This window comes from Sceloporus occidentalis, unplaced genomic scaffold (genome assembly GCF_023333645.1).
Source record: "Sceloporus occidentalis isolate IW3139 unplaced genomic scaffold, rSceOcc1.0.p SCAF_107, whole genome shotgun sequence".
In the NCBI taxonomy this organism is placed as follows: Eukaryota; Metazoa; Chordata; class Lepidosauria; order Squamata; family Phrynosomatidae; genus Sceloporus; species Sceloporus occidentalis.
Genome location: NW_028317087.1, coordinates 794,294 through 821,781, shown reverse-complemented (window position 1 = coordinate 821,781; position 27,488 = coordinate 794,294). Strand labels below are relative to the sequence as shown.

General features: G+C 40.3%; 1 protein-coding gene across 1 annotated transcript in view; it reads right to left on the bottom strand.

The window, feature by feature from the left end:
• The window catches only part of LOC149283238 (sec1 family domain-containing protein 2-like), a 196,633-nt gene that overhangs the window by 148,334 nt on the left and 20,811 nt on the right, over positions 1-27,488 (bottom strand). Inside the window, exon 4 of the mRNA XM_089497812.1 lies at positions 26,206-26,381. Coding sequence (XP_089353938.1) covers positions 26,206-26,381 — 176 coding nt within the window. The remainder of the gene's footprint in view (positions 1-26,205; positions 26,382-27,488) is intronic.

Genomic DNA, 27,488 nt, shown 5'->3' with positions numbered 1-27,488 from the left:
TATTTGTCTCAAAATACAAAAGTTTTGGAATATACTAGTTTATATGATTGAAAATATGCTAGTGCTAGTGTTACATGACAGCAAGGCGTAAACATGCATAAACATATGGGTTGGATTAATACCTCAGTAAAATGAGCTGGTGGCCTAGGGCTTCTTTAGTGTCTAGGACACCAGAAGGGCAAACACCAAATCTCCAGGCTGTCTGGGCAAGAATCATGTACTTAGTATAACCTAGTGTCAGGTTATTAGTTTAAAGTGTAAGTAAACATGAAAGTAATGGAGGGGTACTTTTGTAGCAGTTCTGTTTACTATATTATTTTTGTTTTGACATATTCGTGCTTTATTACGGGATTTGTTTTTGGGCTAAAGGGAGTCCCAAAGCAGTAGTGAGATCTACACATTGCACATCTCCGGGCACCCGCAGGGTTCACATTGCCATTTTTGCTAAAATTAGTCACACAAGGTAAACAACTGGATAAAATACATTAATAGTGTACAGAGCCTTCAATTAGGGATGCTAACTGGCAGTGGGACAAGTGGACACAATGCCCACTGTATTCAGCGAGTATCAAGCACTTGGAGATAGCGATAAAGATTTGTCTCCAGCCCACGCATGTAATGTTTACACAACCTGAAATATAAATCTCTTTTTAAAAGAAACCAGGGTGACTTTCCAAACTCGACTGCGGATAATAAATGGTCTAATTCCTTTTCTGCCTGCCAGGGCAAGCAAGCTGCAACCAATTTAATTCTGGGTTTGATGCCCTGTCCTCTCTCCATGTCTTTATGGACACATTTAAGGCAGGAGGGATTACTGCTGACTTTATCAATGATTCATGTGTTAAGTGGATTTTGAGTTGTTTTCACAAGCACTGATGTAAGCACTGATGACAGCCATGCCATCTCATTAAAACAACCTAGAATCCAAAATTCACAAACAAAATCTGGAGGACATGTGGGGGAAATAAAAGGTTACATGTATCTGGTGTGGTGAATGATTCTGCATGGAAATATTATCCATAGCAGGAATATTGCTGGCAGGAAGCTACATTTAGGTTTGGAGATGATCCAAAGCAATCTCTTTTGTCTACGGCAATACACAAATCAAAAAGTTTTACTTACAATATTACATCAGCAGAGTCTGCGAACCGCTCCCTCCTCTGTTTAGTAAGGTCCATAACACCCCACCGTCTCATTTTCTCTGTTTTATGCAGGTTTATGTTTTTACTCTTGTTACAATGATCATTGTATTTGCTGCGGAACAAATGATTAGAACCTGCCTTTTTTAAAATGAAATGTACACAATATCTTTAAATTAAAATGTATTTAAAGAATGAAAATCTATGATTACTTTTTGAAAGGAACAAAATGACCTGCCGTGTAAAAGGTCATCTTTATCATCTCCCCCATCTCCCCTTGATTTGCAGGACTTTTTTCTTGGGGTTCAGTTCTAGGAGCGTAAAACACTGAATGCACTTGCACACGTATGCAAGAAAAGCTCAAAAAGGCTGTTTGCTAGGAAATGGGCAGCAGCCGAAGAGGAAAGAGTAGACTCTCTAAGCAAAATACTGGAAAAGTGTCCGCAAGTTTGCTTTACTAATCTTAGCATTACTGCCCCTTTAAATACAAAAACATGATGCTTTCAATAACCTAGTTTGCCCCTTTATACTGCGGTATGTATACACTTGCACTGCAGTTATGGCTTCTAGAGCATGTAGGCATATCTAGGTACCCCCAGGCACCTAGGCTTTGACTCGCTTAATACTCATGTTGCTTATCAATGTTATAACATAAGGGTATAAACGCTGATCCATGTATATATAATATTCTTGAATCCCACTGCAATTTCATCCTCTCATTACAAACAACTGGGTCAAACTACATCCCACGCAATCATCCACCCAAATGAATTTTTATTTACATGACATGCAGTGTATACACCCACACATGCACTACATTGTAAACACTGTGGCAGTAAATGTTTAATGCCTTTCTGACACAAGCCTGAACCAAAAATCCTTTCCACATTAATTTTATTCCTATAGCCCAGTCAATGCATCAGTTCTCTTTGTTCACACTGCAAGTTGGTGAGGAGGAAAAAAGGATTCGGTTTATCCTTGCAGAACTCCTCTTGCCAAAATCAACATCACAGACGAATGAAGACGGTTCTCAGAATCTGGCTGGAACTAAAAGAAGGTTGCAGCTAAGTCAACATAAAAGAAGCTTATGCTCAGTTCTTCCATCCCCAGCAAAAAGTGCTATAGTCAAATTTCTTATGAACAGAAAAGGATGAAACTATTTTAAAGGTTTCTTTTTTGTCCACTTAGTCTTGGATTTTCATTATTAGACTAATCCAGCCAACCCACATACACCCAGTAGTAATATGCCTAAAGTAAAACAAGCCTACTTAGACCCTTCTTCTCAAGGACTACTATATAAAATCAGAAGATAACGGCAGCTTGACCAAATAAGAGATGGACCGATCATCCTTCCAAGATCTTAAAATTTGGGGGAATGACATTCACATGAAATTGATCTCCCCAGGATACAACTGACAGCACACAACCCAGAAGCATTTACACTGCCACAAGTTTTATCCAAGCTATATAAATTTAACAATAAAAATAAGAGGAAAGAGTTTCCACTATAGGAATACACCAAGAGAAAAAAAAAGGAGTATTAGGTCAAAAAGAAAAAAATAAAGCAAGAGGATTATCATTCTCCTTACAGAATTAATGTATAAAATAAAAGAGGTCTGATCACAAATACAGTTAATTTTGTAGAGCCAATATTTCTTATATAGAAGACAGGATGATAAATTTAAGAAATGTATGTTCCTTTTAGGACCCATATTCATTTCCTATACTAATAATCATAATACACCATCTGTCAGACAACTAAGTCTTCATTCAAATGTATTTAAGTCACCATATGAATGATGTAAGGAAATTAAAACAAAATAAAAAACAGAGGGGACAAACAATTAAATGGACTTATAAACTGAATAGTCATTAACATGAAAAAAATAATTTTATTAAAAGTTGCATAACTCATAACGCTGAATAAAGTTACACGATAACAGACTTTTATGTTTGAACAACAAGTAATTCCTGGCATAACCTACTGTTGAAGACCTTTATTTTGTTCATAGTCTATCAGGAGCGTGACATTGCAGTAGAATTATTTCACTTGTAAAGTAATCTGTAAATTATTTTTCCTTTGCATTGGAAAAACATGTCTTCTTGTGCTTCTATTGTTCTCTGTAACAAACTGTTACATCCACACATCATGCATGTCAATACTAAATGAAGGCAACCGAGCAAGATGGATTTTCATCTCAGTGAAACATTATTCATTGAATGCATACATTCCACCAATAATCCATAACCCATCTGTATTTAAACTTAGGTGAAAGGTTTGACTCCTTGTAGTTTGTTCCTTAACATAACTCCCATTACTGCTGGCTTTGGTTAACAGGAGTTTTTAGAAAATGTAGAAAGGTGGTAGCTTCTCAGACCTGGTCTTTTAGAGGGGGGGGGTGAGTAGAACTAGTTGTGATGATGTCTCCAACATGGCTACTGCAGCCCCAAGGGATACTGTATGGCAACCTTGACAAAAGAGTTATGTCGGGACAGAGCTAGAGCAGGCATCTACCGCGAGGCTACCCCTCAGACAGAAACTGTTGCGAGCCACGATAAATTAGGGAAATCCAACCACTTCTTTGTTCACCTAAAGACAGTAGATGGCAGTGTTGCTCCAGTTTTTTGTCCTTACAAGTAATGGAGTGAAACAAAGTAAACAAAAACACGCAGTTTCAGTAAAATAATCCCTCCCTGCAACGTTACAGACTATTTATGCACAGAAGAAACGTGGCATGATTTCTGGAGGACACATTGCACAAAGCAACTAAGAAATCGCTCGCTTGGGAGGCTTTATGAAAATCTCAAACCAGGTCAAGAAATCATCAAGAAATGATAAACCCATATTCCCAATAATTATGTCTTCATGTGTATTCTAACTATATGAAAAACATGAAATCTAAAGGAGTTGGGGTTCACAATCTACTGATTTTTCAACCTTCCAGCTGCACTGTTCATTATATATTTGGTGTTTAACCCTTTATCAAGTAGTAGAAGTATTATTAAACACTCATCTACAGACAACAGACAAGCCAGAAGGCTTGTTTTTCCCTCAGAAATCTCATGATGCTTTGACAACCACAGGGGATTCTGGGTAGTCGCATGCAAATAAGGTTAACAATTATCACCTTTGCCTCTATATCCACTTTATACATGGATCCCTTGAAAGTAATTGCCCGCTGTACAAGACAGCCTTTAGACAAAACTCGGGAAGAGGTACAATAGCCAGATCACCACTCGGACAGCTGTTTCGTCCTTCATGGGACTCGTCAGCATGAGGTTGTGATCAGGGCTGGCCTGACAATGGAGCCAAGTGGGGCAACCGCTCCAGGTGGCACTTTGCCGCCCCAAGCCCTTTTTTTTTTTTTTAAAAAAGCAAAAGAGAAAGGGGCGCCGAGTGGTTTTCGCTTACCAAGCTGTCAGTACCCGCTTGGCGCCCCTCTCTCTCTCCTCTGCGGCGAGTCTCCCTGTTCGGTCTCGGTGCCGGCTTGTAATGCTGAGTGCCGGATTTCCGGCGCTCAACATTACAAGCCGGCACCGAGACCGAACAGGGAGACTCGCCGCAGGACTGCTGAAAGGTATGTACAAGGGGGGGGGGGCGGCAGGGACGGAGGGAGAGGAAGGGTGGATAAGGGGGGGGCAGCATTTTAAAATTCGCCCCAGGCGGCATTTTGCCTTGGGCCGGCCCTGGTTGTGATACTGGCTTAATAGTTGAGGCTTGGGGTAGCTAAGAAATACCATTACATAAGTTATGGTGCGTAAAAGGTGATGGAAACCCTTCCACTTAAATTTAAGGGGTAGTAGAAGTATTATTAAACACTCATCTACAGACACCAGACAAGCCAGAAGGCTTGTTTTTCCCTCAGAAATATCATGAAGCTTACACATAATATACACACTTATTTTCAAACACCCCCTGAAGTCCTCTACTGTAGAGCCCAGGACTACGTATTTGCATAAAAGTATTTAACGTATTAGAACAAAGTACAAACCTTTTGTTATGTGTTTTTTACCATTAAAGCCTACCAAAGAAATAATGAAAGGGAAAAATGGAAAATATCAATGCTTAACCAGAGCACACCAGTCTTGGTTAAAAAAGACAGAAGATTTCATGAAGTTCAGTTATGTCTGCAAATGTCACAGAGGGTTCCTTTTTTCTCTCCAGAAAGCTGGCATTCTATAGCAGACACAGTGTCAGCAATCAACAAATTTTCTGTAGAGTAACAGGGATTTGGATTCAAGGTTTCAGTCCGATTTATTTACCAGTCCAAACAGACTACATAGATATATTACATTTCTCGTCTATTTAGGCAACTTGCCTCAATAGCATTTTACATACAAACTGCTATTTGTGCTGTTGGCTATAGAAACATTTACTGTCCTTTTAAATTACACATAACACAGGCAGCAACGACCAATGTGCAATTCTCCATTTACATTACGAACAAAAAAAATATATATTTTTTTGTTTAAAAAAGTACGCTGCATAATTACATCCTAAGTGTAGGCTGGTTTACAAACACCACTTACATACTAAGATGCACACACAATCTTCATGCATATAAATTATACCAAGAAAAGTGTAAAATGTTTTTAATTTGGTATATTACTGGGGAAACACCACCATTACAGATGTCAACAGGCTAACTGCAAAGTAAGAATGTCTATAAATGCTGTCCAGTCACAGCCAATTTATGATAGGAATAAATCAGGTATCCAAGAAATTACGCAGAATTTAAGAGTCAAGCAGGGGCATGAAAGCAGAGGTCATAAGAGTTGGAGCTGCTACTGTTCCTGGAGTCTTAAGGGCCAATAAGAGGATGTTACCATTTTTGCAGAAGCTCACCAGGAGTTCGTGGACGAAGAAAGAAGACAGAAGACCGAAGAACAAGAAGATAGAGATGCTAGAAAAAAAAAAAAGCAGAGCTGCGAGACACGGAAGTTTCTGGTTACTATTCCCACAATAATGAACTAGCAATGTTGCTGGCTCAACATCATGGGAGTTGCAGTCAAGAAAAGTTAATGTTGCGTAGTGTAGATTTGTGACCACACACAGTAAACATTCTGAGGTATTACAAAAAAAAGAGGGTAGTATAAAAGGGACATATAAGCTGAACTGAAATTTGTCACTTGGCACTTTTTCAGCCGTTGTGGCTGATGTTCACGAGGTATGCATTTCACAGTACCTGCAGTAACAATCTATAATGCTATAAAAGCTAACCTTTGGCACTACAGTTTAGGTACTCACCATAAAGTATTGTGTTATTGCACAAAGGTGGAATAAAAATTCCTCATCTGATTACAATTGATCGGTATAACTTTTCTCCCAAAGTGTTTAAGTTTATATAAAAATATACACTATATGACCAGATGTATGTGGACACCTGACCGTCACATCTATATGAGCTTGTTGGATATTCCATTCCAAAACCATTAGCATTAATATGGTGTTGGCCCCTCCTTTGCAGCTTTAGCAGCAGCCTCTCTTCTGGGAAGGTTTTCCACAAGATTCTGGAGTGTTTTTGCGGGAATTTTTGCCCATTCATCCAGTAGAGCATTTGTGAGGTCAAACACGGTCAGGGCTTTGTATGGGCAATTTGAGTTCCTTCACACACAACTCATCAAAGCATGTCTTTGTTAACCTTGCTTTGTAGACAGGGGCAGAGTCATAATGGAACAGGGAAGAACCTTCCCAACTGGTGCCACAAAATTGGAAGCATGTTGTCTATAATCATTAACATTATCCTTTATTGGAACTAAGGGATTGAGCCTAAACTCTGAAAAACATACATACTGCCTAACTAAAAACAAAACCATAGCAGCAAAAACTAATGACAAAAGCAATAAAGATGGAGAGGCTGATAGAGCAATTAAAACCCTGTCTGCTCTTCTCTATGTGGACGTGTCAAAGTGTTCTACAGCTACAAACGCAAGACAGGACTGTCAACTTTAATTTCAAGGAACAAGCTTAGACAAACAGCCTAATAATACAACAACCATAAACCCAAACACATCTGATTCACAACAGTGTGCACCATGTATAGACTACATTAAAAACCCTTCATAGAAGCATTAAACAGATCCAGTCATAATGCAAGTGGTGTCTAAAGACTATTAGGGTAGACATATATTTAAAGCTCAAGAAGGGACACCTAAACGCTATGCTATACAACACTACAGACATATTATGCACAATATCAGGCTCCAGTAATAATAATTACAGTAGTCTGGCAAGGGAGGGTATGGAACCTCTCCTGCCAGCTATCATAGTGATGTCATAATGTAAGCTACATATATTACACTGGTTCTGTACATACAGAGTGCCATTTTGAAGGGCCATCCGAAGACATCAGACTTCCTAGCAAAGTGAACTGCAGAGTGTCGGCTATCTTCTTAAAAACAATGATTTATTTTTTTTCATGTAGTCAGAGTTAACCTCTTAGTGCCCAAAGGGAAGGGCAGTCCTTCAAGCCATGACTCCCCAGAGGTTTCCTCCTAAAGGTTTTTCCTCTCCTGCGTGAATGACGACTCTTCGTGTGTCCAGAGGTAGCTCCTTCTCTGTTCCCCTGCCCCATCCATACAATATTTCCTATTATATAAAAAAAAGTGTTGATTGTACCCATAATCATTGTCTACGAGTACCGTATTTTCCGGCGTATAAGACGACTGGGCGTATAAGACGACCGCCAACTTTTCCAGTTAAAATATAGAGTTTGGCCTATACTCGCCATATAAGACTACCCCTCTACCCAGTATACATCAACCAGCCAATCACGGCAAGCGATGTACCTTACCAGTGATTGGCTGGTTGTATACAAAGCCTGCTTGGATTGGGTGGGTCAGCTCTCCCTAACATATGCCTGTCCACACACACACATGTATTAGACATACACTGCCCTCACACAACCCTTCCTTTACACACATATACACGTACACACCAGCTTACAAACACACATATACACATAACCTGCCCTTACACACACCTGTCCACATACACTGCCCTTACACACACACCTGTCCATACACAGCCCTTACACACACACCTGTCCATACACTGCCCATACACACACACCTGTCCATACACTGCCCATACACACACACCTGTCCATACACAGACATATACACACACATATATATATATCTACACATACTAACATACGCCTGTCCATACATACACTGCCCTCACCACACACCCCTGCCTTTACACACACTATATATACATACACATATATACACACACAAATATCTACACTGCTCTTAAACACACCTGACCATACACACTGACCTTACACACACATATATACATACACCCCTTTCTCCCCATCTCTTACCTTTCTCAATCTTCTATCTCCCATCCAGTTGTGGGAGCGTGAGGTCTGTCATTTCAGACCTCTGCTTTACTGCTCCCTCATCACTACGCGCCGGCAATTGATGCCGAGCGCCGGAATATCCTGGCGCTTGGCATCAATTGCCGGCGCGTAGTGATGAGGGAGCACGGAATGCCGAGGTCTAAAGTGCCAGACCTCGAGCTCCCTAATGTTGGGCTAGTTAGAGGGAGGTCATGATCTCCCCAACCAGCCCTGCTCATCGGGCGCCCGCTGATCAGGGCTAGTTGGGGAGATCACAATCTTGCACCTACCTCGGCGTGGCCCTGAAGACCGGCCCAGGGGAGGCGGCTTCTCCGCTTGCCCCTCCCCTAGAGATACGTGGCTTCGTGGGGAATCGTGATTCTCTGGCTCGGTAAGTTTCAGTACCCGGCGTATAAGACGACCCCCGACTTTTGAGAAGATTTTCACGTGTTAAAAAGTCGTCTTATACGCCGGGTCGTTGTCGAAAATACGGTAATTTTAAAATCCTAAAAGGCATTAATAACCTATGGTTAAAATATATCCTTTCCATAAGCCTGCACTGATGTGCTATTGATAATTTTTTTCGGAATAGAGATTTGATTTAATATCATTTTAATTTGGTTTCACTGTGAAAGAGATAATTTTTAGAGACATTTTACATTATATTACATTACGGAGCCCATTTATTTATTTGCTAAATCAGCAAACTAATGCACTTATGGTCATTAACTAAAAGTTTTCAATAAAAAAGTCAAAGGGACATCTGTCAGCCACTTTCTGTGTGACAAAAATCGAAACAGGTATGGCACTCTGAATTTTCCAGTGGTGGGGTGCCCTCAATTCCCCCCCATGTTTACATCCAGTTGACACCCATGGATGTAAACAAGAATAACACATAAAAATGTATTATGTTGCTACTACTTTATAGTTACTGTTTCCAAGCACATGGTATGTACATCATATAATATTTTATCTTTTGGTGCTCAACTCTCAACAAGGTGATTCCATTCAATTTACACACCATTATCATTCAGAATGGACTTGCAAAGTGTGTGATTCACCAAGCCTTACCACAGCAGCCACTGTATAATTACTACTGTAGCACAAGGTTCCCTGTGTAAAAGAATTAACAGGGGCTCATACTTTACATCCCTTTTATTATTAAGTGCAGCCGGACAGGAAAAAGGGAGTTGCTCTGAAAGGGAGTAAAGGGTTTGGGAACCCATTTTAGAAAATAGCAATATTCTAAGCCAAAGGGAAGAGGGTTCACACACAGGCTAAGGTCCTCGTCCTTGCGTCTAAATTTGTGAGGGAGTATTTGAATCTGACACACAATCACTACCGTTGTAAACATGAACTGCACTTATAATAAATACACCATACAATAAGAAATACTGACAAATATTGTCAATGCACATAATATGCATAAAAAATTATGGTAACTATACTACATATTATACAATTCTTACAGTAGTCACGTCATAAAACATGCTTTAGTATAAAGTACTTTTTCAATTATTTAATTGAGTAGAATATTGAAAAAACCCAATGACAAGATAAGTTTAGTACCCAGTAGGTATTATTATGACAATGACAGAGTAACGAAGCGATCAAATTTTACTATAAAATATAAAACGTTTTAAATAAGTAAATCCCTTTACAATTCTCGGTGCCACTTCCAGACTTCCACAGGGGCTGCTGCTTCCCTCTGCATTGCTTGAACTCTCTTGTCCTGCCCAGGGGAAGCAGGAACATAGCAGGGTAATGTGACGTGAGAAATTCACGTGACTCCGCTGGGTTCCTGCTTTCTCTGGGAGGGACAAGACACGTTGCTCGCACAGCATCAGCAATTGCCCCCCTGCCCCTCGATGGAGATAGATTACATATTTATACATACATACATACATACAGACAGAAGGAAAATGCCTTACTTTTTAATACTTATCGTATTAACATGCATCTCCCTGGCTGCTTATAACCTACAACTCCCATGATGCTCTGCAGTGGTATTTTGTTAATCAACAATTACAGATCACTAAAAATTCTTAGGTATAGCTCTGTTGAGAAATATGTATGAAATGTATTCGCATGAATGTGATTTAAAAAAATCAAAATTAAAACAGTCAGGCAAATTTGGTGAAACAAGTTTTGTTATTTTTGCCGATTAAGTGACGTTTAACAAGAGCAAACAGGAAATTCAAACTGATTGTGTTGAATTCACATATTTCAAGGGACACAATCCCCTTTGGAGAATCACTTAACGAACGACGCGTTAAAACATTCTATGGGACAACACTGGAGAAGCATCCCGTTCCAAAATTGCCTATTAAGAAAAATGAACATGTTTATTTTGCATCATGAGATGCCTCTCTGTGAACTGTTGTATGGATAGGTTACAAATTCATCCTTACATATCAATATGGATCACATATTTCTCTGAGAATTAACTGTATTAGTATATGGGCTGTGCAAATCTCAAATGTCCCGAGTTCAAAAGATTAATGATGCCATCCAAGGTTCTCTCTTAGTGGGAAAATAGCTGACCGTTAATAAATGTGGTACCGTGCATTAAAAAAACCATGCATAGAACAAGCTGCAAGAAAAATGCATTACTTCCCTGAGAGGAGAGCTAGACAGGAAGACTGGGCAGCCAAGTGGCAAATGACATGTAATGTTGAAAAATGCAATGCTATGCATCTGGGAAACGATGCCTAAAATGGGGTTGGGTTAGGAAATTCAATACATTTGACAGATTAGGAAATATTCGTTGTGTAATAAACTTAACAGCGCTCAATGTCAGTTACTGCAAGAACCAGTAATATGTTGTCATGTATAAAAAGAGGTATTGACCAAGTCAACATGGCAACATTTAAGGCACAATAGGAAATGGATTCAATATGGGGTTTTTAATTCGCTGATCCAATGACTAACCCTGTTTAGGTCCTTTTTAATGAATACTTTTTCCTAGAACATGTTGTTGTGATCATGTCCCTGTATTATGAGTAGGGCTGAAACAACTAATCGATAAAATCGATAATAATAATCGTTGTCAACGATTTTCATTAATCGAATCGATTTTTATCGATTATAAAAATTATAATCCGACCTCAAACAGAGATCGGATTATAACACTAGAATCCAGATCCCTCACTGTCGGCCGGTCTCTCACTTCCGTCTCTCTCCCCCTCCCATACACCCCTCTGACTCCTCCCTCCTCCCATACATCACTCTGCCTCTCTACCCGGCTCAGTTACTGACTTCATAGAAGCCTCAGCGTAAGTGAAGGGCAGTAACGGAGGCTGTCTGAGCGCATCGTGCAGACCCCCACCGGCTGACAGAGGATCATCCTCTCTGTCTGCCGGTGGGGGTCTGCATCGCACAGACAGCCTCCGTTACTCACCTTCACTTAAGCTGAGGCTTCTATGAAGCTGCAGTGAAAGTTCCTGCCAGTAACGGAGCCGGGTAGAGAGGCAGAGCGGTGTATGGGAGGGGGGAGGAGTCAGAGGGGTGTATGGGAGCCAACATGGCAGAAAATTTTCCCCTGTAGCCAATTGAAGGGGGCGAAATGCATGGCCATAAATTGTTCATATTATGAAATACATAATAAATGCATTGGGACATTAACCCCTTCATGACAAAGGCTGATTTTATTTTTTTGTACCCTTCGCCACAATGGCCGTTTTAACATTTCTGTGCTGCTCTGGTTTAGCTGTAATTTTCTTCTTTTCCGTTTACTGATTGTATCATATTATTTACTATTAAAAAGTATAAAATATGGTGAAAAATTTAGAAAAAAAATGACTTGCATTGACTTGCATGGTTTTATTCAACTTTGTTATTTTTATTTTTTTTACAAGGCGACCGCCATCTTGCAGTTGGCAAAAATCGCTCGCAGTGGCGGTTGTGACCTGAATGCCTCTGGTGATCAAGGCATTTCAGGAACACTATTGAAGTTTAGGAGGTGATCGTTGATCGCCTCCTAAACACTTTTAAAACGGGCGTCCGCCGCCATACAGTGTATGGCGGAAGTCGACGCACCGGGGAGGGGCCAGACACGGCCCCTGATGCCGATCACGGTGTTGCCGAATGCCTCGATGTGGAGGCATTACAGCAACACCATTTGGGTGCAGAAAACGAACGCAGATCGCTTTCTCCACCCGTTTAAAATCATGACACGTCAATTGGCATTAACCCTTCGTTTTTGGGTGATGTGCCCGGACCGTCAATTGTCATTAAGGGTTTAAACTGATGCCAAAATTAGGTAACTGAGGAATGAAAATTATAAAATAATAATAAAAAAAAATCTATGACACCATATATATAAATTAGTAATGCTTCAGTGAAGAACTGAATGTATGGCTTGCATTCAATTTGACCACATTGTAATTATTTACAGAAACGCTGGAATTTACAATCCGTATTTTACAAATTTATGTATGTCCATAAATAAAGATAACTGTTTATAGCTTAGCAGTGATCTTCATTTGTCCTTTGGGATTCAGGCTGAAACTCACCAGGAGCCTTATGCCAACTTTGATGATAATAACCCTGCCGCAAAGACATACATTTAGCAAAAATGTGAACAAATGTATACTGTTTTAAACAATTTGCTTATATAGTGTCCATCTGGGCAATGATGCAGGTTGAATCTTGAGCATCTATGCAGAAGGTATATTTATGTGCAATATAAAAAAAAAAAGTATAGTTGCTTAGTACAAATACAAATTTTTGACTAACCCCCCCCCCCCCCATAACATTAATCTTACTGTTTGGGGTTTTATAGTTTTAACACATGTAAAGGCATATTGGTACAAAGGAAGAAGAAAGACCTTGCTCTTGTGAGGATTTTATACTCCTAGGGTTACATAAACCCACCTGCACATCAACTAGAGTGATTGGTGCATAAAAATAAATAAATAATAAAGTGATAGATAAAAACCCAATTGTTTCACTATAAACAAAACATACAAACACCAGGTGACTGTGCTTTTCACACCCAATAAGTGTGAACATACAATATATATTTTATTTTATAATACACAATAGAATATCCAGGATGTAAGAGAAGGACCACACGTGAAAATACAATGAGTATGTTTTCATAAAATAAATCAATTTACCGCATTGTAACTTGTCATGACGTTAGATACTAGCACCCACAGACACAAGAAACTGCTTGTGAAATTGATTGTTTGCTATCAACTGGGACCAAATAATTAAAGAACATCTGTAGCAAAATGAATCCCAGTATAAATGTGGTTGGCAGCTTGGAATAAAGTCGAGATTGTAAATCATATGGGATCCAGATGGGGGTCATTAAGGAACAATCAGGGATAGAATACATACAGTGTTAAAGAACAATAAAGATTACTTCAATACTCTGAACAGAGCAAACGACATTGTCCCCGCTGCTTTATATGAAACTTGTAGTCTGTGATATTAAAACAACCCCAGCAGCATCCTAGGGGAAAAATTACTGTGTGCACTGGCCATAACCAATTAATTTGTGCAAAACCATAAAAACCCCTGTAGTTCTAAAACCCTCAAGTGATACATGCAGGTTCCTTCTAATAAAGAAACATATTTCCAGGATTTCTAATTGGAGCTTGAATGAACATACACACTGGAACTGCCCCTACTTTAACAGAGAACTAAGATTAAATAGAAAGGCGATTCCCTCGCAGGGGAAGAGAGCTCGATAACTAGTAGCTATCCTCCTATTTTTATTTCAATATTATCGCAGTGACACACAAGATACACTTGACTGACTGCATAACCGTCAATTACTATCTTCCCGTTTGGTGTTAATTACTATAAATATAAATTATATATTAAGTAAGTAGCACATCTAAATGTAATTATGAGACATCTTCTGAAAGAAAACTGAAAGCATATAAATGTAAATAAACAGCTATCACTAATTTTTTTATTTTTTTTTTAAGGAAGCAAGCATCTATTGGGCTACACAGATAAAAAGGGTGTATACATTAGTATTGATCATGACAAAACTAAACACATTAAGAGGGCCCTGCTTGCAAACTGTTTAACTTTTAGTACTGCACAAACACTTAACAGAAACACAAGTAATAATAAGTAACAGAAAACATGTTAGTAATGTCTCCTCTTCTGCAGAATCACTAGACTAAAACATCAGCCATATTGTGTACCAGGCCCGGACTGGCCATCGGGCACACCGGCATTTGCCAGGTGGGCCGGGGCGCGGCAGGGGCGGATTGATTTAGGGGCTGATGGAGCTGCAGCTCCAGGTCCCTACCTTAAAATAGGCCCAGTCAGGACCTTAAGCCCGCCGCAACTGCGACCGGGTCCGCCACTCTAAGGGGCCGGGAAGCCCCCACCAAGGCCGGCCTTAGGGGTCTGCGGCCGCTCCGGGTTTAAATTAAAACATCGGAGTTTTTTTGTTTACTTTAACATCCTCCTTGTTAAATAAAGTTTTTTGAACTTTATTTAACATGGAAGATGTTAAATAAAGTTAAAAAAAAACAAAAAAAAAAAAAAACAGATGTCTTAATGTAAGCTCTATGCGGCCGCAGACCCCTAAGGCCGGCCTTGGTGGGGGCTTCTCGGCCCCTTAGAGTGGCGGACCTGGTAGCAGTTGCGGCGGGCCTAAGGGGCAGGTGCCCCTTATGCCCTGCATTAGCCCAGTCAGTCCGGTCCTGACTGGGCCTATGTTAAGGTGGGGGCCTGGAGCTGCAGCTCCATCAGCCCCTAAGTCAATCCGGCCCTGCCGCGGGCCCGGTCGCAGTTGCTGCTTGCTCCGGCAACAAGGTAAGTAGGGTGAAGGAGGGGGTGCAGTGAGAAGGGCAGAGGGGGGTTAGATAGTGAGAAAGGAAAAATTCCTGATTTCTCCTAAATTGCACTATATGACTGCATTCGTTGGAATATTATTCTTTAGGTATTCATATCATAAAGCCTCTCTATATTGCTGGAACCTTAGCAGATCCGACATTATTTTATTTGAAGGTTTAATCGCATCAAAACAACAGAAGCTTTTAAGAAGCCTATGACAACAGCCTATCAGCTCCTACTTTTTTGTCACACAATTATAAGTGTTCCCAATAAAAATTAGGTTAACTTTTACACGGTTAAATAAGGATTTGCGGGAACGGTTGGAGCAAATGTGTTCATTCTGCAGCGGAGTTGGAAACAGCAAGTTTAAAAGGCAGACATATTAAGAAAAATTCTACAGTACAAATACAGACGGAGGGATTTGTTTAATTATTGACTGATGTACATTCTTGATAATGTGATAATTTTTCTTAGAAGATAGTGAGAAAGGGGGAGAGGGGATAGATAGATAGTTAAAATAGTACATATTAAGAAGTGGGGAAGGGGGTACATAGTGAGAAGGGGCAGATAAGAAGGGAAGGGGTAGATGGGGAGAGGGGGTAGTGTGAATGCGTATGAGAATGAATGAATAAATGTGTGGATGAATTTTGTGAATGTGTATGACAATTAATGAATTCATGTGTGGATGAATTACTTGAATGATTTGTGAGACTGCAGTAATGAATGTGTTAATGATTTGTGTGAATAAGTGAGTAAATGCAAAGATGGTACATGAAGGGTGGGCTTTAACAATAAACAAATAAATAAAAATGGGCTGCTCAGGCTTAAATACCCGGGCCTATTTTTTGTCCCAGTCCGGGCCTGTTGTGTACCATCTTACATTATAATAAAATTAACCATACACTACATTTACTAAGTTCCAGTACAATAGTAAACAGTGAAAAGGTGCAATAAAATGTATAACGTTAGCACACATTGACATATTGTCAAAGAAGGAGAAGAGGACCCTGATCTCGTAAGCTTACAATCCATTAGAAGGAAAAATGAGAGGCTCAAGTCTACATGCAGCATTTTATTATAGCGGATGATTTATTCCCCATAAAAAAAATTTACATTGGATGACTTACAAGTAATTTTTAAATGTAATTTATTTAAATCTAATTTGTTGGTAATGAGAATTTAATAGAATTAAATGTTTCATTCCATGTTAGATTGGGTTGGGGGGAAATTACATTAAAATTATGTGCACAATTGTCTGTGTACGAATCATCAAAATGGAAAGTAAGTCTTTCTTATGGGCTGGAATCATTAACTGCACATGAAACTGCACACTACAGCAAAAAGTAATACAAACAAGTTAAATGGTGTTTGCCTCAAACAAATATAATTTATTTTTAAAGTAAAAAAATCCTATAGCAAATTAATCACTTTGAAAAGTAGCATAAATACTGTATTTCTAATCACTTTGTAATTGGAAAGTTGTGTGAGACATCTGTCCTAAAACAAAAACAAATGAATATAGCTAATAATAAAAGCATGCAAACTGTGATAATAAAACGGCTGCTCCCTAAAGTACACATATAAAATGGATTACTTATTTTAAACTCCACTATTTCATAGTCTAAGTTTAATCAAGTAGCATTATGGATTAGTGTGTGGATCTACACCAGCAAACTGGGCACTGGGAGCTCAAATACTGTGTGTATTAATGCAAAATGAAGCGTTGCCTTATAATTTTACCCTGCATACACACGTATAATCTGGTTCCTCTCTATACATTTTTATTCCCTCATCGTCCCAGCCTTGGAGGAGGAGGTTGTCTCTGTTGGTCAACAGCATCTCCTGCTCTGCAAAGCACACACATGGATACTCGCATACAGCCAGTTCCACCTATGGGATATCCAGGGGTAGCTTAAGCGGTGGGCTGTCTCTATGAGGTGGCCTTAAGAGCATTCCAAAATTACTTTTGCAAGAAGGTTATTCCAAGTATCCACTAGTTTGTGTAAATTAGTTGCTTTATTTTACATTATACCTTAGTCTACTATTCCTCCCACCTACAGAGTACTGTATAACGCCAAGATGCAGAGACAGGCTAAGTAGTTTGAAAAATAAAAGCCTTGTGGTTCCAGGTTGGCGTTACCTCAGCATGTTAGCCACTAAAGTGTTAAACTTCACAGAATACAAAGTCACGAGGAGGAGTATCAAAATACCCTGAGAACCTTTAGCTTTCGTTTCGGGACAAACGGTAGACGTGCCAGACTGACCTACCCTTGCCAAAATTATTAAATTTAGTCTATAGAACTCGAAACTATAGTTCAGTGCTTCCAAGAAAAATATAATAATCAGCATTGTTATTGTAATAAATTCCCACCATTTTCCCCCATTGCCAATTACAGTCCAAGCAATACTAGCATGACACTCAATGGATTTGTTCTCTAAAGAAGAGTTTGCAAAAAAACATTATGAAGTTGTTCCGAATCAGTTACGAATACTAGCAGGGTTCTCCAGTATGAAGGGCTGAGCTGGACCTGTATAATGTATTGGCCAATGTGTAACTGTACATTATCCAGGGAGTGCCAAGCGCTTTATGAAGCTTACTGTGTTTGTGTATTCATAACGCATAGTTCAGCTAAGAGACAGGGTGCTGTACTTATATAGAGATCAACACTGCTCAAGAATATATCACAGATAATGTATGTATTCATTACATAACCTTGGCTTTGATAAGGCCAACAATTAATAATCAGAAATGTTCTATAACCCAGGAAAGTAAATCCCTCGCCATATTAAAGGGGAACGATAAACTAAAAGCTCTTATAGAAAAACATCAATATAAATAAGAGTGCTTTCAGCATATGTATGAGGGACAAAGAGGCAAACTTATAAGAGGGGGGGGGTTATGCTAATTTCCATCATCCATTTGCAAGAAGGAGAAAACCCTAATTTAAAAGGGGTTGCTCACCTATCATACGCATCATGCTCAGGACCTGCATTCCTTGGTTGTCCCCTGGTATGTATGGTGATGGTCCTCCAAAAGACCAGTAGTGGTGTGTTCATTGTACCGGAACACGTATGGTGTAAAACTAAATAGAAAAATTGAGCTATGTGCTTTGTCAAGATTGGTCATATGTACCAAACCCAAGATCATTACAGATTTGTAGGATGAAAAAGAAATTTTGGATGTACATTGATCTGCTGCTTGGTATAAAAATATAATAAAAACAGACTTAAAACTTCATATTTCTCCCTTACACAAATGTGAAAAATAGAAACAGAAGCACAACAGAACCACACTGGGTGTTTGCAGGCAACACTGAATCATGGCAGAGGTTCCTTGAGAGTTTAGATGTTTCTTCTGTTCACTCATTTTATTAAATGATAAAAAATAAACTATTAATATGTCTATTTTTGAAACCATTCTTACTTTAATTTTTTCTCACCTTTGCACAGTGCTTTTATATATTTGATGTGTAAGAATTATCATACCTGGGATCTCTCCGGTATTGATCCGGAGATCCCTGGGTGAAGCACCGCTTCTCCGGTTCAACAACAGAATCCTCTGGGTCGCGGGGTCTTGACACGCCCCGCCCCCTGCCCATTTCCCCTTTAAATGGGGGTGTTTCTCGCGACGTCAGCGGGACCGCCCACCGACATCATCAGGATCAGGCAGTCCTGGCCGCCTCCCGCAAGGGAAGGCTCCGAGTAGCCAGAGCTCATAAGTTGCCAGGTGCGATTATCATCCCATCCACATTTTCTGTACGAAAACACTGTACATGACATTTTCCTGTTAAACGTAGAGGGCATGCTCTTTATTGAAGGTACATGTGTTATGTAAAGTACAGATCCTGAAGGACTAAATGAATTTGCAGCTGTGGATTTCCGACTGTCTTGTTGCATAACTCTGTATTCCCCATATGTCCAGCAAAGAGCTTAATAGCTGTGTTTATTTCCAACCACATCAGCAACACTAGTTACTTTTCCACTCAGAGAGAATCTGGACCGAAGACTTAAACACATAAAAAAGGGTGTAGGACGAGAAGTCAGCATTTCCTGCCCAAGAGATGCACTGGGGTGTCCTGCTTTACCCTATATTTTAAAACATGTTAAAAGCTGTCAAATGAAGTCCACGTCCTCAGTGCTTCCGCCCACCCTAAAATCTCAATGCCCATGCTGATCTGTTTGTGAAGATTCTTTTAGCATAAAAGCCGTTCTCTGTGTTATTTTTGTAACATTTGAAGCTTGGGAAATACTATGTTCTGCATTCATTTAAGTGTCCATTACAAGCTGTACATGAACCGCACCCAGTTGTTTTGAATCTCTCCCACATGAGGTCATTATCGGATGCTCGAGTCACATATGACTAAAGTACAGGGTCCTTATAAACAAAACCTATGAAATAACCTGGGTGGGATTTCCTATATGTTGAAACAAAACACTACTTTTCTATTAAAAAAAGCTGGAAAATTGTAAAATTTGGAATAATTTCAACAGGCTGTTGAACTCCAGTACTTTGGGACTGGAGAAACAGCCTTTTTTCCCAAAATCATTACTATAAATTTTTTGTTTGTGACTGGCAATTGATGAATATTTATAGGGCTGCAACTAACGATTATTTTAATAATCGATTAGTTGGCCGATTATTTTTTCGATTAATCGGATAAAACATTTTTATTTTTTTTCAATTTAAAATAATGTAATAAAAAACTTTACACTTTCATCTCTTTATCACAATGTCCTCTCTCTCTATTCACCTTCTTATTTTGCTGACATAATAAAAGCTACAAGAACCCAAACACAGTGTTTCTCAAACTGGGTTTTAATACAAAGTTATTAGTAAATATTAATTCATATGTTAACTATTTTTCATATTTAATAAAAACTATGAGGAAAAAAGCCTTGTTTAAATTTTTTTTATTTACCAAACTGCCCCCGGTTATGCACATCTGACCCCCAGCTTGCCACTCTGCCCCCATATATGCCTTATACCTCTTATATGCCAGTGATATGCAACTGAGCCCCCTGATATACCTTTTACCCCCAGATATGTTTTATGCCCCCCTGATATGCCTAATATCGATATGCCTTATACCCCCTATATGCCACTGAGCCCCCTGATATACCTTTTACCCCAGATATGTTTTATGCCCCCCTGATATGCCTAATATCAATATGCCTTATACCCCTTATATGCCCTGAAATTCATAATACCCCCCATCCATACACCACTCTGGCTCCTCCCCCTCCCATACACCACTCTGGCTCCTGCCCCCCATACACCACTCTGGCTCCTCCCCCCTCCCATACACCACTCTGGCTCCTCCCCCCTCCCATACACCACTCTGGCTCCTCCCCCCTCCCATACACCACTCTGGCTCCTCCCCCTCCCATACACCACTCTGGCTCCTCCCCCCTCCCATACACCACTCTGCCTCCTCCCCCCTCCCATACATCACTTTGGCTCCTCCCCCCTCCCATACACCACTCTGCCTCCTCCCACTCCCATACATCACTTTGCCTCCTCCCCCCTCCCATACATCACTCTGCCTCCTCCCCCTCCCATACATCACTTTGGCTCCTCCCCCCTCCCATACATCACTTTGCCTCCTCCCCCCTCCCATACATCACTTTGCCTCCTCCCCCCTCCCATACTCCACTCTGCCTCCTGTCAGCCACGGAAGTTCACAAGACACCAGGGAGCGGGGTAGAGAGCCAGAGTGCCGTATGGGAGGGGGAGGAGCCAGAGTGGTGTATGGGAGGGTGGGTCCCATACACCCCTCTGACTCCTCCCCCCTCCCATACACCGCTCTGCCTCTCTACCCGGCTCCGTTACTGACTTCATAGAAGCCTCAGCGTAAGTGAAGGTGAGTAACGGAGGCTGTCTGTGCGATGCAGACCCCCACCGGCTGACAGAGAGGATGATCCTCTGTCCGCCGGTGGGGGTCTAAACGATGCGCACAGACAACCTCCGTTACTGCCCTTCACTTAAGCTGAGGCTTCTATGAAGTCAGTAACGGAGCCGGGTAGAGAGGCGTCAGAGGGGTGTATGGGAGGGGGAGAGAGACGGAAGTGAGAGACCGGCCGACAGTGAGGGGAATCCAGGTCCCCTGCGGCGTTGCGGGGGATCTGGATTCTAGTGTTATAATCTGATCTCTGTTTGAGGTCGGATTATAATTTTTATAATCGATAAAAATCGATTCGATTAATCGATAAGTTGTTTCAGCCCTAAATATTTACAAACTCTTACTGTCCGAACAGGACTGCAGTCTATAAGAACAGAGGCAAAGACCTTAGTTACATAGTAAGAAGAATTACTGAACTGTGGGCATACATGGACATTAATCAGAGGTGTGAGCTAATGGAATTCTCCAGGAAATTAATAATGGGGTGACGGCCTTTTATGGCATTACTGTTTGGAAATACCGTATTTGCTCGATTATAAGATGACCCACCCAATATTTAATTAATTTAAAGCCTGAATATGACTACCATATAGGAAAAAGTTTTACTAGTAAATATTAATTCACATGTAAACTATATGCCACTCTGCCCCCCTCCCAGACTTACCAATGCATCCCCAGACTTGCCCCCCAGTGCTCCAGACTTCCTGGTGTCTAGCGGGGGCAGGCGGTGGACATCTGCGCGATGCGCGTAAACAACCTCTGCTGCTGCCCAGAACTTCCTCCATGGCTTCTACGACAGAACGCCCCCGAAGGTCATGTCACGCGAGCCGCGGCGGAAGTGCCGGTCAGCAGCGGAAGCTGTCTGCACGCGTGGCGCAGACATCCACCAGCTGCGAGAGAGAGGAGGATTCATGTTCCCTGCAGCTCTGCGGGGGTTCTGGATCTTTGTCTTATAGTCAGACCTCTATTTGAGGTTGGATTATAAAACAACCTCGATTATAAGACGAAGAGTATTTTTCAGAGCGTTTGCTACGAATAAAACTTTTCTTATATTTGAGCAAACAGGGCAGATTTGTGTTACAAATAGGGTATAAAGTTCAGATATCTAATGATTAAGAATAATACCAAACTCCCACCAGCAGGTGTCACTGAAAAAAGACCTTCAAGGCATTCCACGCCATCATAATTTAATTATTTTATATAGAGCAGATAACTTAATATTTTATATACACTTTTGATGTAGAGCCGCTAATTTTACACACACACACACATTATATATACATATACATACATATATATATACATATACATACATATACACGTTTGTAGTGCCTTAATTTACTATAAAACTTTCACCTTAATAAGATTGTGTCAACTTCATGATATCAACACTTGTCAGCTATTCCAAGGCAAAATTGAATGGAGAAACTGAGGTCCTGTGTTGCATATCAAGACCCACCTATCCTTCCAAATTCTACTTTAACATACAATATAATACCTACCTATAGATAGAGGATATTCATCTTCTGAACACCAAACTGAGGAAATGCAAACAACCTTACAAGGCTTTAATGTCCAATTATATGCAAACAACTCATTTTACACCCTCCATTGGTGCAAACCTTATTGTCTTTATTATTACCAGACAGGTGGATTTTACTTGCACTTACTGGTATTTTTAGATAATTTACAGATCCTACCTGCACTGTTGCACATCCATGTTGTAACAATGTATTTTCCCATATTCAATATGTATCTTGAAACAGCTTCCTAATGCCTCTGGATGATTACTAGTATTGTAGCTTTGAAGTGATCTCATTTAGTATGCACAACAAAGCAGTGAATGATTACGAGGACATTATTATTCTCCCAATAGTTCAAAAACCCAGTGCTTATAATTATTTACAGGCTTAGGAAAATTTTCTGGAAAAGGGAAGAAGGGAGAAGTTTGTAGTATGTGATAGAAGTTTCTTCCAAAAGATTTACTTTATAGTACATTTCCCCTACAAAATTCAGGGTTCAACTACTACATTTCTGATTTAAGGGGAACTCATAAAAGTTATGTATTACTAGTATCAGACTTAAAATAAGTTCACTAAATAAACCTAAACCCTTGCTTAATACAATATTTTGGAGAGCTGCACATTAGCTAATCTACTAGACAAAGACCTCAACTCTTTACCATACAGCCTGTCATAAACATGTATGGCTTAGTCAGAAGCACCCAGACATGGACACTCTGACTAATGAAAGTGTATGGAGATCAATATCTATTGGACAAATAGGACATCTTTAGCATTCCCATAAACATTTTAGTGTGGTGTCTGAGCAGGGTAAGTCACCAAACACTAATGTATATATTACTGTATTTAAAGCTCAAATAGAAAAATGTTGGGGGCATGGCTGGCCTTTCTGTATCATTCCTGAGCTCAGATGTCCTCCATAAACCCAGTGATATTCTCCCTATTTCACCATCATGGGGTGTCAAAAGATGCACTCGCAGGCTCCTGAATCTCTGGACACCCGTCATGACAGTTAGGACATATGATAAAACTCTTGCTACACTCAACACACAGTTACATCAAATCAATCGTCACACCACCTGCGGCATCGCAGCAAGGATCATGCACACTGGATGATCTGAGGAGCATATTCCTCTTATTGCTGACCAAGAATGATTCCAGCAACTTGGTTGTCAATGTAAAACAGGCCTTGCAGGACAGGGTAGCAGCCCTTAGGCTGGACATTGCGGGAAAGCAAAGCCAGATGATGGGCCTGGACGCCTCAACCACACAAGCACATTGCAAATGGTCAGTTCTTGACCTGGATAATCAGGCAGAATATTTGGATCAGAGGCTTGCTGGAATCTGAGGGTCCCGAGGACCTCCGTGCCACATTGAGGAGACTCTTTATTCAGATTTTAGATGTTGCTGTATTGGCCACAAAACAAAGTAAGTTTGTTGTGCATCCCCATGATCACAAACCACAGTTTTGAGCACGGCGGCAGAACTAACAAGGGGTTTCCAAGTATATGCCAGGAATCAGCCTCCCAGCCTTAAGGCCAGAGGACCAAATGCTTCCCTCTCACAGATACTATCCTTGATCATAGCCAAAACTCAGAGTATAGCTGTCAGAAGATTTAATGCAGAACAGATCTTATGTGCTTGGCATGAGCTGTCTTTTCATTTATTTATTGTAAGGCAAATTATAGCATGATATAATGCACGTTCATGGTACACTGTCTAAGGGAACTTAACAGTAAACAATCTGCTCATGCTTTTGAGAGGGCAAATGTGATGCCAGAACGCATATGGAGATTACCGATGGTAAGTACAAGACATCACTTGACCGGGAAATAGCTGGGGGCGAGCAAACGAACAAACGCATATGGGGAGAGTCTGTAGATTTCCCCCCTTACGTTTTTAAGGGGGACATCATGTAAACCTAAATCTGTTGTCATCTGAATTAAAGTGCATATGATGGCTGAAGTTTCGCTTTAAGGATGATTTATAATTACCAAACCTAGAATAACCGCTAGTGAAGCCATATCTAAACCCAAGAACCACTTCCATGTTTGTTTTATGTTAGTGCCAAAGTAACAAGACTAGCCTTTTTCCTGCTCTCATACACACATGTAGAGAATCACACATGAAAACATAATAAAATGAATTAAAGAGTTGTCAGCGCTTATTGCAAAATGTCTGGGAATGTGTCCAACAATACGAAACACATCTGTATGATAAATCCCTACATTTTTTGTCATTGAATAACAATCTTCTGTTGTGCTGATACATCACTTAGCACAATGGTAAACAGTATTTTACAAGGAGAAGAGTAGAACGTATAGGAGGACATTTAGCTTAAACATAAATGGATGAAGCATTTTAAAATAAATGGAATATAAAAAGCCGATTCAATTAAAACATGATCTGCAACATGTTCTTTCACACAAAAATAAGGCTGATCCCCAGTTACCATTGAGTTCGAGTTAAACAACCTGGGAGAAGTTTCAATGCAATTTGATTGGTTTGGCTTTATCCTGAATACTATAGCAACTGCTGAAATCATAATTACCGGCTGTTTGTGAAAGGCAGCAATGGGTTGGAATACAGTTGTCTATGTATCTACAGCAGACCAGGACATGGATAATAACCAACAACGCAATCCCTACAGTAAGCAGAATTACTAAGAATGTGGAAATGGTTTGGAGGAGAACAAATTGTGTCCAAAAAGAGGATACCGAAATAAAGAGCAGCCCTCATCTCTACAACTAATACAGGGCTAAAAGTAAGGTATATTATTCTTGTTCAATGGCATAATGCGTGGTTCTCTCAGAATGTGGCCTGAAGCTTCGTAATATGTTCTTGTTCAAATGTTTTGTGTATTCTTACATTTGATGAAACTTTTTAAACAAATTTACTTTGACTGCGAGACTTGTGCCCTGGTGCCACACTCGGTTCATCACAACTGAATTCTGCTAGAAAAGCAAGCTGAGAATACTGGGTATTACTTTTTACCCTCTAAATGTTAAGGGCCTAAGCTTACACCTTAGACTCGGGGAACAAAATAAATACAGGCTTCGCTATCCAATGGTAAGTATAAGGATCTTTAATGAGCAATAAAGTGTCAGTATAAACACATAGTAAACGTGAGAAGAAATAGAACAGCACAAGGCTTACATGGTGCTTATATGCTTTGTGCTTTCTTTTCCCATTTACTATGCACTTACACTGACACTTTATTGTACATTATAGCACCTTGTACTGACTCAGAGTGCAAAGCCTGTATTTATTTTTATACATAAAATGACACTGCAGCAATTGGTGAGCTCTTACTACCAGGGACCCGGGGGCACTTTCCCCATGTTAACCTGCCCTAGCCTTACGCTCATAAATGGTTTCCATCAAAAGAAACCAAGTTATCTGTCAAGAGTAACAGAGCTGGAAGAAAACACTGTGGAAAGAAGCCATGGGATTATTCCAACATCAGAAACGGTCACACAATTCTTACCTGTAAGAGAAGTCGTTCGTAAGCCAGGAAGCTGTCCCACTTGGCACACTGAGGGTGTTTCAGGGCCTGGACTGTGGCCAGTGCCAGCTGCAGGACACCGCAGTGCTGCTCAATGGCTTGCCCATTTTCCTTGAAGAGCTGAATGTGAGATCGGAGCTGTTCAGGTGTGACCCTACCTGTAAGCATAAACCAGCACTTCACATTAACCCGGATCATGTTAATCCACTCCAAATGTTAGGGTAATAAAATAAACACATCTGGCCCCCTTCCCCATCTCCCCTTTGTAAAATACAAAATTCTAACAATAAGATTTTTTTATTTTATTTTTTTTTAAAGCAAAACAAAAAAAAAAAAAAGATTAGGAAACTGAAATGAAGTAACTAAGGTACTGTGTGTTTTGTAGCTTCTGTTCTGTTGTAAAGCAAATTAATCACATAACCTATTTCATTTTACACCTAATTAATACAAGTATTTAATTGGAATAGCTGAGGCCTATCACAACTTATTCCCTGGATCTGAGATTTCATTTCAAAATCAAATCACTGGCCAACATCTTCAAAAGCCTCGTAACCAGTGTTCCCTCTAAGCTGTGCGCTTGTGCACATATCTTTTTTAGAGAGCGCACATGTCCAAAAATTGTGCGCACAACAGTTTTTTCCCCAAAAAATAAAAAAAAATTTTTTTTTTTAACTTTTGCTCTGTGAAACTTTTTGCACAAGAGAAATTTTCTGCGCACGCCAACTAAGAAAAATTAGATGGAACATTGCTCGTAACTAGTATATTACTGGAGGTAAAAAAAATGAGACTTCTTTCTTGTTTGCCTTATCACCTGAGCTGCCTGTACTAAAAGCATAATGCAGGGCTCGACAAATCCCAGGCACCAGGTCGCCATGGCGACTCAGAATTTTGTCCTGGCGCCTAGGAGTTTGTCAGCCTCTTACATCCAAAAAAAAAAAAATGCCCCCGCGTCACCACGGGGGCGCTGCTGCTGCTGTCTGCCCAGGAGTCTAAACACAGCGTGGCATGTCTGGGAGGCAGTGTGGCATGTCTGGGGAGGATGGAGTGGTGTATCAGGAGGTATAAGGCATATCAGGCACAGTGGCATATGTGGGAGGCAGCGTGGAGTGGCATATGTGGGAGGCAGCGTGGAGTGGTATATGTGGGAGGCAGCGTGGAGTGGCATATGTGGGAGGCAGCGTGGCATATGTGGGAGGCAGCGTGGAGTGGTATATGTGGGAGGCAGCGTGGAGTGGCATATGTGGGAGGCAGCGTGGCATATGTGG